Source organism: Biomphalaria glabrata, chromosome 1 (assembly GCF_947242115.1).
Source record: "Biomphalaria glabrata chromosome 1, xgBioGlab47.1, whole genome shotgun sequence".
NCBI classification, from domain to species: Eukaryota; Metazoa; Mollusca; class Gastropoda; family Planorbidae; genus Biomphalaria; species Biomphalaria glabrata.
In genome coordinates this window covers 36,697,790-36,714,162 of record NC_074711.1, presented here as the reverse complement: position 1 = coordinate 36,714,162, position 16,373 = coordinate 36,697,790, and the positions used below count along the sequence as shown (strand labels likewise).

At 36.4% G+C, this 16,373-nt stretch overlaps 2 protein-coding genes across 2 annotated transcripts; both read left to right on the top strand.

Annotated features, from left to right (window-relative positions):
- Nucleotides 1–5,573: 5,573 nt before the first annotated feature.
- Nucleotides 5,574–11,868, top strand: LOC106071505 (uncharacterized). The gene is made up of 5 exons (XM_013231629.2): nt 5,574–6,081; nt 6,956–7,113; nt 8,982–9,909; nt 10,008–10,198; nt 11,457–11,868. The coding sequence occupies exons 1-5, from the start codon at nt 5,595–5,597 to the stop codon at nt 11,721–11,723; spliced, it is 2,031 nt and encodes a 676-aa protein (XP_013087083.2). The 5' UTR covers nt 5,574–5,594; the 3' UTR covers nt 11,724–11,868.
- Nucleotides 11,869–12,848: 980 nt separating this feature from the next.
- Nucleotides 12,849–16,223, top strand: LOC106071508 (uncharacterized). The gene is made up of 2 exons (XM_013231632.2): nt 12,849–13,433; nt 15,428–16,223. Exons 1-2 carry the CDS (start codon nt 13,397–13,399, stop codon nt 15,781–15,783), a joined length of 393 nt encoding a protein of 130 aa, XP_013087086.2. The 5' UTR covers nt 12,849–13,396; the 3' UTR covers nt 15,784–16,223.
- The last annotated feature ends 150 nt before the right edge of the window (nt 16,224–16,373 follow it).

Below are 16,373 nucleotides of genomic sequence, written 5' to 3'. Positions count from 1 at the left end.
TGCTTATAGTGTGTAAGCCATGAACAATCCAGGAGGTTTCCTATAGTTAAGAAATTGTTCAGCTAGCTTGTTGTACGATTGCAAGTTTTTTTTCCTGTTTTTTTTTTCAAGCCTAATTTTTATCACATACTATCCTAATGCTTTGCAAAAATTAAAAAAGAACCTCGAATCAGGCCCGATCTCTATTCGTTTGATCCTGTTATCTAAAAAAAAATTGTGTCTTGTGGATAATTGTTTTTTAGGTTTACTTTCCTAAACATCTCACCTAAAGATATTGTGTGCTTTATCAAATCTAAAGGGGGAAGCTCAACAAGGATTGAAAATAAAAGGTCATGTATGTTTTGTTTTTGTAACAACAATAGGACAGACATCAATGCCTAAATCATTATCCAGATCAACGTCACCATAAAGATTCTTATTTCTTTCTAGTCACTACAGGTGGATGTCAAACCTGTCACTCTCTAAACAGTCATCTAAACAATCTATCTATATCCAATTTTTTTGTAGATGTCGCTCTAATATTGTAATATTGTGCACCAGTATTAATTAACTTAGATACGCAAATATGGCCACCAGTGTTTGTATATGCGTGCGTTTGTGTACATTTATTTGAGCATGCTTATTAGTTTTTAAGACTATAATCATGAGGCTTACTTTCTCAAGCATGTTATCTGAGACCCACATCGGTCTCCGGTATCACCCACAGGGTCCGTGGAAAATTTAAATTGTTTTGGGGTGTCCATGAATAACTTCAGGGAGTCTGCGCAAGGGTTCAATATAAAAGAATATAATTGTTGTCTGTGACGATAGCTGTGGCAGGTTAATACCATTCTATTATTCTAAATATTAGGTTTAGTGTCTAAGCGAGATGACGATGGACTGTGTGCTGTTTATGGGCACCTGACATTACTTGGGAAAAAAGTAAAGGCGGTTGGTCGTTGTGCTGGCCACATGACACCCTCGTTAACCATGGGCCTAAGAAACAGATGACATTTGCATCATCTACACTATACACAGCAAGTTCAGAAAAGGAACTTAACTTACTACTTTACAAAGCTGATTTATGTGCACCGGCTTCTACATACGACACATACAGAAATGTACTTAACATTTGCATATTAATAACTAATTAAAAAATAAAACAAAAACAAACATGGCTGAAGTAGTGCACCATTATTATATACTTCGCATTACTTTCTATATATTAAACACATTATTATATATGAGTCTTACAGGTAACTACATAGTGAAGAGAAATTGTAAAAATAGCACCAAAGTAATTTAATAACGTATTCACGGCGTTTGGGGGTCTCCGTTAGAGCTATGAATTTCCAAAATTAAAACAAAATCATCCAAATATAGATTTGCGATTGAGACTCAATAGCTTTCAACTACAGCTAACCAACTAAAGTTAACCAAAAACAGATGACCTTTACATCATTTGTCCGATAGATCACAAAGTCTGAAAAGGGAACTTTTTTTTACTATTAACTAAAATTTTATAATCTCCTTTTGGCACTCTAGGCTATGAAAACTATAGTTTTTCCTACAAAAAAAAAAAAAAACAAAAAAAAACATTTATTCAGCCAACGATAAGTGTCAATGTTAAAGTCTAAATATTATTCTCAAACTTTATTGACGTCAAAAATATAGTCAAATAACTAAAACTCTATCGTTTGGACTTTTATTCATTTATTCTAAGTCAAGGGCCTACTACAAGAAAGTGTTAGGAATGACTAATAGATACATTTACATATTTCTCACTAACATCTATGTCACACTAACACACCTGCCTATAAAACATTTAGTATATAGTTTTTTTTAGTCTGTAGGGGAGTTAACTCATTCCTGAAATCCTTAAACCTGAACATATGTTTTTAGTGGAACAAAGCTTCTCTATCCTTAGCTAACATGTTCCAGCAATACATTGGATTTCTCTACCTTTGATTTTATGTTTTAGCCACAAAGAATATTTCTTAGCCATAGTTGATATGCTTCAGTTCAGCTATAGATGATATGTTTTAACCACAGATAGTGTTATTTCACAATTGATGATGTTTTGAGCCATTGGAGATACATACATAGATGATATGTTTCAGACATAGATGATATGTTTCAGACATAGATGATATGTTTCAGACATAGATGATGTGTTTTAACTACAGTGGATATTTTTAGCCACATATGATGTTTCAGCCATTGATAATCTTTTTCACTATATATAATGTTTTAGCCATAGGAGATACAGACATAGAGGATACGTTTCATTCATAGATGATATGTTTCAAACATAGATGATATGTTTCACTCATAGGTAATATTTTAGTATTAACAAATACGCTTGTCATATAGAATATGTTTAAGCCATATGTAGCCGGCTTCAGTCGCGAAACGACTATGGATCATCTCATGAAAATTAGATGAATGCATGGGCATTAGCTATAGTCGGAACGATGTCTAATATCATTAAATACTTAGATTATATATTTAAGTCATATTAAAATATTGAAAAATAAAGCAGCATGTATGCAGATGACCTTGCCTTAATTAGCACAGAAGAATATGTAGGAACATCGAAATTTCGATTACTAGATGTTCTTGATAAACTCAATCATTGGTCTAAAGACTGGGGCATGCCCATCATCACAAAAAAGACAACATATACCATATTCTCACTGTCAATAAAACAACAAACAATAAAATTAACATTAGATAAGGAAGCTTTAGAAAAAAATGACAGCCCTACATATCTTGGAGTCACCTATGACCCGAGACTAACCTTAAAAAACAAATAGATAAAACACAGAGTAAAGGCATCCAGAGACTATCCCTCTTGAAAAAAATTAGCTGGCACAGATTGGGGAGCTAATCACAACATCCTGAAAAAGACCTATACCAGTTATGTAAGACCTGTACTAGAATATGGTGCCACAGCATGGGGCTCAGCAGCCCAAAACCAACCTAAGAAAAATAGACAAGGTTCAAAATATTGGTCTAAGGATAATGACAGGAGCAATCAAAACAACACCCATAAGAGCTATGGAGGAAACCGCTGCCATGACCTCTCTGGATGAAAGAAGAGAAATAAAAATCCTTTCCCAATTCACTAAATTGGAAACCTTGGAGAGGCACCCACTCAGAATAAAAATCCACAAAACTGGCACAAAAGAACGTCTCAAAAGGACCAATTTCGTCAAGGAATCTCTAAACCTAAAAAAGAAACACCAACTTGAAAAAATTACTATGGAATCCTCGATACACTATAATGAATCTCCACCCTGGGACGAAAGCCCTCTTCCTACTATAAGGGGCCATATTGAAAACATAAAAAGAAAATATGATTACAGACCAACAGAGCTCAAGGAAATAGTGAACTGTTTTCTACATACCAATTACCCCAGCAATCAGTGGATCAGAGTTTACACGGATGGCTCATCCCATAAAGCCACCACAAATGGAGGAGCTGGAATACTTATCGAATGGCCAGATAGAGGAAAACTAGAAAAATCCATTGGAACTGGAGAGCTCTCTGACAGTCACAGAGCAGAAAGGGAAGCACTAGCACTAGCTGCTACCATGCTAGCAAATCATCCAAGTTCCCCTCACAGTCAGATTGTCTTTCTAACAGACGCGAAAACAACCCTCCAAAGCCTGCAAAACTCTGATTACTCTTATATTAAAAACCTCAGAACAGCACTTACAAAGCTCAACAACAACAGCAAAAAAAACCTGTTATTCAATGGATACCAGCTCATATACAACTAGCAGGAAATGAGAAGGCTGACACACTCGCCAAGAGTGGGAGAACAAACTCACAAATTAACTCTGCACTCTATCCAGAAGAAATGAAGAAATTAATTGTAGATAAAATAAATGAGAAATGGACGAGCTCCCATCCAAATCACAAGAAAGATGACGCTTACTATAAGCTATCCCGACAAGACCAACGTCTAATCTTTCGACTCAGGACCGGACACAACAGAATGCGACAACACATGTACCGGAAGCTCAAAATTGGAACCAGTGAAATCTGCCCATGTGGAGTATCACCAGTATCACCACGTCCTCCAAAACTGCTCTCTTTACCAAGAGGCCCGTATAAGACATTGGCCCCAAATCACCCCAATAGAAAGAAAACTATATGGAGAGCTCCCTGATTTGGAAACCACTGCGCAGTTCATCTCATGTATTGGTCTAGTCATATGAACACTCCAACATAACAATGAGAACGATGAAGAAGAAGAAGAAGAAAAATAAATAGGCTTTGTTTTAATTTTTTTTCTAAAAAAATATCATAGCAGAAGAAGTGTTTAATAGTAATTGTGGGTCGAGGGGCGGATTGGTGAAGTGCTTGTTGAAAATGAGATTTTGTCATTTCAGAATAAGGGCGCCCATGAGTCGGGCATGAGTCCACTTTGCTCTAATGGGTATCTAACATTAATTGGGAAAAGTAAAGCTGTTGGTCGTCGTACTGGCCACATCACATCCTCGTTTCCTTCGGACATAGAAACAGATGATTTTACAACATCTGCCCTATAGATCGCAACGTCTGAAATGGGTTGCATTAATTTAAAAAAATAACGATTACATTTAATTACAATCATGAATATTTTTCCTCGTTAAAATCGTCGAATTGGTACATTTTTCATAAAACTGATTGATTAAATAATTAGTTAATTGTTTTTAAAATTGATTTAAGTGTTGTCGTCAACAATTAATTGTAAAGTAAAGTTTCAACTTAATTCGAGAATGGTGAGTGGAAGAAATAACGTGTAATGATTTTAACCAGACAGGCAGACGGAGTGACTTGATATAAGCTAGGTAAAACATAATAGTCTTTGTATTTTACACATTTTGTCTTAAATTTAAGAAAGTAAGAGTCCAATGACCGATCTTTTTTTTAACATAAGTATATGTGTATGTTATGGGTATATGTCAGTCTGTCAGACAAAAAATCTTTATTGACTGAAAAATCTCGAAGAGACGAGATCTTGATGCAAATAAACATACATTTTGGACTATTTAGAGAAAGAAGGCTAGGGTTTACAAGTTTAAGAAGTCGAAAGAAAAGACTAACAATGATCTTATACAATCCAGAAAAGTCTTTTCATGTGGAAACACGTGGAACTAAACCATCGGGGTCATTGTTAGTGTACGAATCTGTAAAGGATAGTTAGTTTTTGATCGTCAGAGTGGTTAGTATGTTGGCTTAAGGACTCTTGAGCCATGAGTTCGAATTCAGGTCTTAAGCCCCCTTTTTTTTTTTTTTTAATTTTATAAATGCTTTTAAAAAGCGATTACGGTAAAATTCACCCAGATATCTCTTTCTTTTTTACCCCCCCCCCCTTTTCCCATTATAGCTCATTCAGAAAGCTAAAAGCATGAAATAATGTTAGCAAAAACAATTGGTAAAAATATTTCTAATTGCACAGATTTATTGTTGTTGGTTTAGATCTGTTACAAATTTAGGCTACTTACATGACTGACCAAACTAATTAATACAATTACACTTTGTATAAGCTTTTTTTTTTTTTTTTTAATGTATTTTTAATTTTTTTCTTGTTTAGATTTAAGCTCTGAAGAAAAATCGAAAAATGACTTATGGAAGTGTATCGTCAACTCAAGCGTCACAGGCGGCTGATAGCGAAATCTACCAACTTCGACCCTGGCATCTTCTCATTATCTGCGCAGCTCTTTTTGCTCAAGAGGTGGCCATCACGAACGAGCTCATCTACATGGTCACGTGGGAGAAGCTTCTTGGGGTTCCCTTGGAGTTTGTGTCACTGCCGGGGGTCATTTCTGCAACAATTAGTTTCTTTTCTATCCCGGTGATGGGCAGATTTGGAGATAAAGGCAATCGATTGAGAAGAAAGTCTCTTCTGGTCATTGGCAGCGGCTGTTGCCTCTTCATTGGATCCTGCTGCATGTTTGTTGGATGTCTCATCAAATGGTTGGGTATACACAGCAACGAGAATAGGCTTTCCAACCTACCAGCGGGGAATCGGACCTGTCAGAACCAAAATGCTAAATCTAACATAACAAGTCTTAACGAGACCGATTGCTTAATGCTTTCTGATTCTGGTGAGCAGAGTGAATTAGACAGCATCTTTATTGTAAATAATAATAACATTAAGACTAGACCTACATTTAAAAAGAAGATAGTACCACCTTTATACAACTTATAGAGCGATTTTTTTTCTGACGTAGCTAATGAAAATGTTAGATTAAAAACAATGGAACAATTTTTTTCTGAAGTAGCTAATTAAAATGTTAGACTAACAACAATGGAACAATTTATTTTTTTACCTCCTTCCACCCCCTCCCCATCCCTTTACAAAAAAAAAAAGAATACTGGTTAAGCGAATTTATAGATCTACTAGACTTTATAATATGACTAGCCGGATATGACCCGCGGCCTGCGGGCCTTAGTTTTGGTATTACTGATTTACTGGTTTGAAGTTAGATCTATGTTAAACATGGAAAATGTTCCCTTTACATTTTTTTAAATTTTGCCACAAATCAAAAGTAGAGAATGTAAATACGTTTACCCGATTTATTGAAAATTTTAGTTTTTTAAAATTAGAAATTATGTAACTTTTGTTTATTTTTAGGGCCCTCCGGTAGTGGTGGGGTCATTAAACATACACAGCTGTCTCCGCCTTGATCTAAAGAACATTTATGCCAAGTTTTATCAAGCTAAGTCTAACGGTTTTGTTTTCTATGCGGGACATACATGCATACGCCTTACTGTCTGCTTGATATATTAGATCGGCTTTTAGATGTAGACTTAGAAGACGATGTGCACACTTTTCCTGAACACAAATTTGTTAAACTCTTCAAGGAATGCGGAAATTCCCTATGACGTATAGACTGTTCAAGGTAAATATTTTCTCTAGCCAAATTTTAATTTATTACTTTTTTTTTACTTTGAAAATGTTCTATCAATAACTTTCAGAGAACATGATCCTACATGATCCTCTCTCCAGACTCACCAGTGTCTTGGCAGTGGCAACTTTTGTCTTTATAGATTATGGTTTCGACACTGGTTCCCCAAACATTAGAAGCTACATGCTAGAATGTGTACATAAGTCACAACACTCTAAAGTTCTGTCGGTAAGTGCTTCTTTAATCAATTCACCGGTTTAAAAGTTCACTTGTATCATTAGTTAGCAATATTTTACCCATTGACCCCTTAAGTTAGAATTCAAGGTTTTAACTAAAGTCATTAATTGTTTGCTCCCCTCTTATCCTGGACCCCATTGCATAAATGTACTCTATACAGCCAAGACTTGTCTTTTCAAGATTTTACGTGCAAAATGAGTTAAGTAGACTTGCTTGTAGCTGCGTCTGACTTCACCAGTGGCGCATTGATAGTCTAAAAAATGAATGTTGCATTGTTATAGATCTTGTCCCAAGTAAAGGACACGAAATATTTGAGCTTTAAAAAAAACAGTGTCCAAAAAAGTGAACAACTGGCCGGTTCCCAACATTAGGTTGACCACTTTAACCACGTGACACTTAGCACTGTTTATTTAGTAGAATACAAATCGCAAGGCCTTCGCGATGACCTGTCATTTCATCCCCGGTCACTTCATCCCCAATGAAATATTTTTTTTCTTAGTCATTGTGTAATGGACCTCATTCACCAATCGTAAACAAACAACATTTAGCCACGTGGTGCTCTATCTCTTCTATATAATTCACGTGTTCTCATGTTTAATTCATGATGGTTGTCACGTGACTGTTTGTTTCGTTGTTTTCTCAATAAGATCACGTGACTAAATGTTGTTTGTTTACGATTGGTGAATGAGGTCCATTGTGTTCCTAAGGGTTTGCCTTTAAACCCTCATTTCATCTAATATATAAATATGCTAATTTAGAATACTTTTTGATATTTTGAAGTATTTTGGACATGTTATCTCTTCATACTTTTTGAGAAATGAAAGCATATATTTCAATATGTAAATATATTGTAATTCGGGGTTTGTATTTAGTTATATTGTTTCTGTTTGTTGTAGGGATGTCAATATTATTATGATGTAATGTGATGTAATGATCAAAAGTAAAGGTGTGGTGGAAGTAGGGATTGGTGGTTCAAGTCGTGGTCGGGGCTTGCCTTTGTTACAAAGCTCACTCTGTCTGTAAAAAGTGTGTACACGTTATTTCTCCCAAACCCAATCTCGGATCAAGATTCATTATCGTTAGTGCGAATTTAATGACATGACTGATCCAAAGTAAAGATACACTTAATAGAAGCTTTTTTTTTTAAAAGTATTTTAATATTTTTCTTATTTTGCCATATTTCCCCCCATTTTCAATCAGTAGCCATATCCTAGCGCTGATTTTCTCTTACTTTGAAAAAAGTGTCTACAATAAAACCATTGCAATTAAACAATCTCAAACAGTGTTTTATCAAATACTTTTTACATGAACAATGACAAACATATAAATACCAATGATCGAGTGTATATTATTCTCGTTTCAAACTCTGTGTCACTCTAATTTAATAATTATGCTCCATCAGAACTAAAGATCATGGAATGACTTACAGTTACAAATTTAACATATAGATTGGTTGTTGAACAGTAATGCATAGTGGAAACGACAAACTATCAATGAACAGACCTACGTGTTTGTAACACCCATTGTAATAAATATGTTATGTTTAGTAAAAGTAAAGTAAATTTTCCCTTTAAGAGGGCAGATGATGTAAAGGTCATCTGTTTCTGTGGCCTACGATGAACGAGTGTGTCATGAGACTAGCTCAACGACCGCCTTTCCGTTTCCCCAACTAATGCCAGGTACCCAAATTAGAGCTGGGTGGACTCACAGGCGCCCAAAGATCTCGAAATTAAAAATCCCAGTCTTCACCAGGATTCGAACCCGGGACCCTCGGTTCGGAAGCCACACGTTTTAGTTATGTTTAGTTGTTTAATTATATTATTGCATCTTCTTATATATTCGTATATTGTCGTTTTCAGGTTGGTGTTATAATGTCAGGTCTCGGAGGTTTTGTTGTCTCCTTGATTGGATTGTTTGATTTAAACTTTACCGCTGAGCAAGATGTAGACCCCAATATAGTCAAAGCGCTGGCTCTCTGTTTTTTCCTCATGATCTCTGTACTAATAACCTTTTCAATAACTTTAATCTACGGTCGAAATTTGTTTCATAAATACAATACACAGACTACGAAGGATGACGAGAGAAACATATGCGGTAAATGTCATAATGGAAACAACAGCGAGACTGAGTCTGTCAATCAATCAACTCATGAACAAGTCAATCATAATGAGACAAATGGCAATCTAAACTATTCCAAATGTGCAGATTCCGTTCTTCAAAAAATTCAAAATGAGAATGTAGATATTTCGGAACGTCAAGCTTTCAAGACAGTGCAGTCAAACACTCACATAGACATAGAAAACAAAATGAATATCGTAGACAAACATGATGAAACCAAGATCCAATGGTCGAGTTGTAGTGATGAGGAACACCAGATTTCATGTTCACTACCAAACTATTTACCTGAGTCTAATTCAGTTTATGTGGACACTTCTCTCGACACCACCATAAAGAAATATTTTAGGCAAATCTCTTTCCGAGTTTCCCAGTTCTTTGCAGGTTGTATTTCTCTAATAAAAACTCCTTGGAGATCTAACAAAGTCTATTTTGTATTTCTATCTTGCCTGCTCGCATTCTTCGCATCGGGAACCAACATTTCGTTCGAACTTTATTTCACCAATTTTTTGTCCGAAGGCGTATATCAAGGTAAAGGTGACGCGCCCCAACAGGATGAAGCTAAACAAAGATATAACAGTGGAATGAGGACAGCTGCAATAGGGACTTTTGTTTTCCAGTCTATATTTTTACTCTACAATGCAGCTCACCAGAAAATTTCTTCAGAAACAGGTAACCAGAGATAGTATCTTCAGAAAATTAAGACTTTGGGAAAGAAATAATGTGAGCCTTGATCGTAAAGTTGTTTACTGCTATGTTTTTTTTTCTAGCTCTGGTGTATGAGTTCATGATTGTATCGTTGCTGCTGGTGCCTTCACTGCTGGCATTTGTCCTGACCAAAACACTCGTTTCATTCTACGTGACCATCATTGTGAACGGAGCTTTCAGGACTCTGGTCTTTACCACGCCATATATACTGGCAGCTGAGACAATGCGAATGGATGATGATGATCAAGGAGAGGTATTAACAATTTATAGTTGAAACTTAGCGTCTTATGCAAACTGTTAACAGTACTGATGACAGACATACAGGTATGTGTATACTGTCTGGCATTGGTGATCTGTGAAGGGGCCGTCGATGACATGCTGGTTGGCTGGACTATTGGAGTTGTTGATAGAATGATTAGAACATGCTAACATTAGAAAGACATACATTACACTTGTTGGGAAATTTATTGTTTTTTAAAATTAGCCCCGAAACTCTGCAGCTAATACTACTACTGAGTCTAGTGAAATGATCTAATATTTTTCTCATTAATTACATTAGAAGAAATTTAGTGTTTTTTTTATATATTACTCTATTGAAATGTTATCTACTATTACTATGAAAGGTGTCGGCTTTTAACTAATTACTAATGTGTGTGTGTGTCTTCGATTCCGAAGATTAAAGATGAGTGCAGTGTTTTCACATGATTACGAAAACCCAGTGCAGATTTATCAACATCTGATGCAGACTTAGCCGTTGTCCTGCGTTGTCCTGCGGGGGTCTATTAAAGTTTTCTGTACGTCATCTATGTCTTCTACAAGGACATTTCTTTGAGTCTCAAACCTGTGCCCTGGGCCTTCATGAGAGATCTTCAAATTGTCTCTTTCATAGTTTCAGAGGCCATCTGCTACCATCTTCTTTCCTCTATGCCAGTCAGGGAAAAATAAATGGCTCCTGAGTTGATCTTACGGGCAATTCCTTTAAGCTAGCCAAAAAAGTGCTTCTATGTTATAAACATTGTGTGTATATATATATATATATATATATATATATATATATATATATATATATATATATATATATATATATATATATATATATGGGTGTGAATGTCTCACCACACAAGTGTCCTTTAGCAAAACAAATGTATACATATGATTCAGTGCAAGTGTGTCTGTGAGTGTGTGTCTTTAGCATCAATTTTCTTTAATGTTCAAAATGCTTTATTTTCATCTCATGAGTTCGCAAGACTATTACAAGCTACTTATGTATTTTGTTTATACATAGGTAGTATTTTATTCTGTTATATCTTTTTAATGTACAATTTACGAAACGAACTCATTGTTCTTTGTCTAAAATCTGTTCCCCTTTAAAGTAGTCTTTCCTCTCAATCGATTAATGTTCTCATTCCATGCAAATAACCAAAATAAGTTAGAAAATAAAATAATTTTATTGTTTGTTTCATTCGAAATACTAGTTTCTATTTTTAAATTCTTTTAATTATTTTTTTTAGCATGAGGCTACCATAAACAACAGTCTATCGTCTTCTAAAGGTTCAGACAATTCGTACGGATCTGTGATATCCAGCGTTGGCAGCACAGTGCCTTTACATTACCTCCTTCTGTCAACGTTCATGGGACCTTTGCTGAAGGCAACACAAGACTCTGCCAGTCCTTTGTTCTATACGATCTCTATGGCTATAGTGACTGTAGGGGTGTGCTTTAGTATGCTAGTCAGTAGATACCGCTATCAGCGAGCTAAGCCAAGTATACTTGGATAGTTTGTTAATCTGCATAGCCAAGGGTTAATTAACGTCCATAGCACAACGTATTCGAGTATAATCAGCTTGGCATCGATACATGTAATAGCTTAACAAAGTTATGGTGTATCTTAAAAGTTTATATTGTTTTATGTGAAGCATCTTATCTTATCTTATAATCTTATAATCTTACAAATCTTCGCTTTAGATGTTATATCGAAAAGGGAAGTTTTATCGTCAAAATCATCTGTTGAGTGGTTTTAAACTAAAATATATCTGGAGTTGTTGTTTTTTATTCAAAACCACATTTAGCTAAGGTCATAGAATTTGCTGACTGTAGTTTGCTTTAGAAATAATATTGAAGAGAAGAGTCTTTCAACCTTAAAACGCTCTGTAGAGGGATTTTAAACTCAAAACTATCTTGAGGGGTTTTAAACTTTTTAAAAAGCCATCTGGAGGAGAGGGGTTGAAACTCAAAACCCCTCATTGGCTTGGTTACACTCAAAAAATTTAAGGGTGTAATTTGCTTTTTGATATTGAAGAGGGGTTTATCGTAAATTTTGGAGAGGGGTTTAAAATCAAAATCTTCCTTTGATATGCTCTTGGAATTTTGAGATAGTCATTTGCATTTTTTTTTTGTTTTATAGAAGAGGAGGATTTAAATGCAAAACCACCTGGTAGGGGGTTTTAAACTCAAAACCACTTGGTAGTGGGTTTCAAACTCAAAACCCCCTGGTAGGGAGTTTTAAACTTAAAACACCTGGTAGGGAGTTTTAAACTAAAAACCCCCTGGTAGGGGTTTTCAAACTCAAAACCCCCTGGTATGGGATTTCAAACTCAAAATCCCTTGGTTTGGCTTTCAAACTCAAAACCCCATGGTAGGGGGTTTCAAACTCAAAACCCCCTTGGCTGTGCTAGGGCAAGTGATGGTTTAGTATTAAAATTTCACCTAAAATAAACAAAATTAAAGCAAAAGATCAGTCACTAAACTCCGACACCCCGCCGGGGGGGGGGGATTTTCATTTCGCCGGGGCGGGGGTGGGGGGGTTCAAATGATAAATATGTTACTGTTTATTTTTCACGACCAGTTTGTCATAATTTTCTTGTTTGAGGGAAAATGAAAGAGGGTACCCAAGTTTTTTCTGTTAGTAATTGTCAACATAAGAAGTAGTCTACATTTGTACGTGCCCTTATGATTCAGTCATCAAGCCTCGTTGTCAACCGTCTATCACACAACACATTCCAAAAGACAATGAACTAAATTAAACGACACAGCGCGTGCACAGTTCAAAGGTTAATGTGTTACAGAACAATGTTACCTGGTCGATTGTTAGAGACGCACTTTGTCCAACAAGTGGTGGACAGTAGTTGTCCTTCTTGAGACACACCTGTCATTACCTCTATTGCACTGCATTGATTGCTCAAGTCAATTGACATCCATTGGCTCCTATCAGTCACTGTGACATGCAGCAAATACATATTTACTTCCCTTTTCTTGACTTCGGTTATAAAAAGAACTCAGGTTCCTAACTAAACTTATAACTTTTGACTCGGTTAAAACTTCTGCCATGTGTCTAACGAAAATGTCTGATTAGCCTATATCAGAAATAAAAAATAATATTGTGCACACAATTATTAGTGCCTAAAGTTTCCGTGGCTGCTGAAACCAGGGATCATCAAGAAACTCAGCAAAAATGAAGCTTTGCGTTCTCGCCATATGTTTCTGTTTGTGTAAGTTGCATGTATTTCATTTTATTTAGTATCATATAGGTTTGGAGAAAGAATAGCGAACTATAAACAGATGTAAACAGACTACTTTTGACTGCTTTAGAGAGGGACAGCTTTTTGTGAACGTAGAGATTTAGCTTGACGACATTCGACGGTTCCCTTTGTTATTATCAAACTTATTTAACATTCGCTATCAAAGTGGACTAACGTATCTTATTGGCCTCTCGCCTGGGTTATTTGATTTCATTTTTTGAGTGTTACCTCCGTTTGAATTAACTGCACAGTACACAGTGCGGAAGCGCCTAACAATATATATATCGAGTCGAAGATAATTAACTTTCTAGTCCCGACCAGGACGACGGAGGATGGGAGCGGGCAGGGTTTGAACCCGGGACCATCGACACATCCGAACGACAGTCCACCGCGCAAACTGCACGTCCAGGAAGCCAAGATAACAGTATAGGGTTAGTCATCTAATACCCACTGTCTCGGTACTACATGACCATCGTAGCACTTCTAACAGGTAAATCATTTACATTCAATGCCAACAAGAAAATTTACCTCTAGCAAAATAAATCAACGTTTCTCTTTAAAATTATAAAAAGTGATTAAGATTTTTGACATGACACAAAATGATTAAATAACTGGACAAACAAAGCATCGTTAGAGTACGTCACATCTACCTGCTGAGCAACCCTTTAAATGGAAAAACTTTTAAAGTATTTGAAGAATTTGGAAGGATTAAATAATAAGCTCCTCTTGTTTTGTTTCTGCTTATTTAACACCAAGAATGACGCGATGTGTAACATGGCTTGCTTTTACCCTGTGCTGGGAAAAATACACAGAAGAACGTCAATATTTCCTAGAAATACAAAGCATGAATATTTCATTCTCAACTACAAAACACTATCTCAACTGATGATCATTTGTGAAAATGAAAGTTAATATTGCATGGGACGTAGCCTATGTATTCAATAGAAAATCTGTCATCTATGGGATAGAATTGTCTTCCTTAACATTAGAGAATAATTTGTTGGCGATAATAAAACTGCAAGCGTAAAGCTAAGGGCTCTAATAAGGAATGTTGCATTCAGATTACATGCACAAAGGCAGGAATAGGGATTACATTTTAGTGAGAGAAAAGAGTAAATTAAATGTTCGACGAATCCGCCTAACACCAACACAGTATCAAGCGAACAAACCAGTTGACCATCCAGATAAAAAATGATCTTGATCTCTGGCTTGCCACATAGAGGTCAACGGTCACATGACCCACCTAGTCCCGTCCCACCTCGCAATACCCACCTTCATCAACAATTGTAACACAGCCGACTATCCAGACTGCTGACTTTCATTAACGTTTACAGCTTAATTGCTAGCCACTCACTGAAACTTCTGTTTGTATTATTTGTATGTTGTCCAGTTGTTCTTTGTAGAATCACAGATAGAGCCATAGTTAGTCTAGATATATGCCTAACTGCTATGTCGCTATATTTGTAATATGTGATAGAGCTATAGTTAGTCTAGATATATGCCTAACTGCTGTGTCGCTATATTTGTAATATGTGATGGAGCCATAGTTAGTCTAGAGTCTAGATATATGCCTAACTGCTGTGTCGCTATATTTGTAATATGTGATGGAGCCATAGTTAGTCTAGATATATGCCTAACTGCTGTGTCGCTATATTTGTAATATGTGATGGAGCCATAGTTAGTCTAGATATATGCCTAACTGCTGTGTCGCTATATTTATAATATGTGATAGAGCCATAGTTAGTCTAGATAGATGCCTAACTGTTGTGTCGCTATATTTGTAATATGTGATGGAGCCATAGTTAGTCTAGATATATGCCTAACTGCTGTGTCGCTATATTTATAATATGTGATAGAGCCATAGTTAGTCTAGATAGATGCCTAACTGTTGTGTCGCTATATTTGTAATATGTGTGCGTCGCAATAATTAAGTGATCATCGAAGTTGTTCTGTCTCATTTGCAGTTGTAGCCATCAGTGAAGTGATGTGTGAGCCTCAGCATGGCGGATATGGCGGCTACGGAGGACGAGGTGGTCACGGCCTCGGAGCTTACAGGGGCGGAGGATACGGAGGTCGTGGTGGTCACGGACGCATGGGCTACGGAGGGCGTGGCCGTCACGGGGGCGGAGGTCACGGGGGCGGAGGTCATGGTGGTCGTGGAGGTCACGGGGGCGGAGGTCATGGTGGTCGAGGAGGTCATGGAGGCGGAGGCCACGGAGGACGAGGCGGCTACGGTGGGTATGGTGGTCGAGGCGGTGGAGGCCACATGGGTCGTGGGGGTTATGGGGGCCGTGGGGGTTACGGTGGGCATCATGGTTAAAACGTAATGAAAAACAATTTATTAGATGTTTAAATCGTTAAACGTTTATAAATATGTACATAAAAGTGTTGTTAATATTTTAATACAAGCCTCAATGTACACAGACCCAGGGCGTATGTGAAATTGACCCTTAATGTAGCATATGTGGCTACATAAATAAGTCTCAATGTGGCTAATGTTATATAAGCATCAATGTGGCATATTTCATAGTCTTAATTTAACGTAATTTTTTTAGAGTCTCGGTGTAGCTTATGTTATTATAAATTTAACATATTTAGAGAGTAACAGTTTATTGTGCTTTAAAAGTTTATGTTGAAACTTGTTTTAAATTACAATTGAATTGAAATAATCTTTCGGTGATGTCATCATTCACATGCATGTCAATTTCGCAGGAACACTTGCCATTCAACATGCGATCATTAAAAATAAAAAGATATAATTTTAAAAAGTGTTGTTGTTGTTTTTGTCTGATGTTCAACAGTTGTGTTACAAAAATAGTTTACCGTAAATCCTCATACATATTGTTCAAGAATGAATTCATCTACATGAATTGTGGGAAGGCTATAAGCATAATACGTTTTGTCTGGATA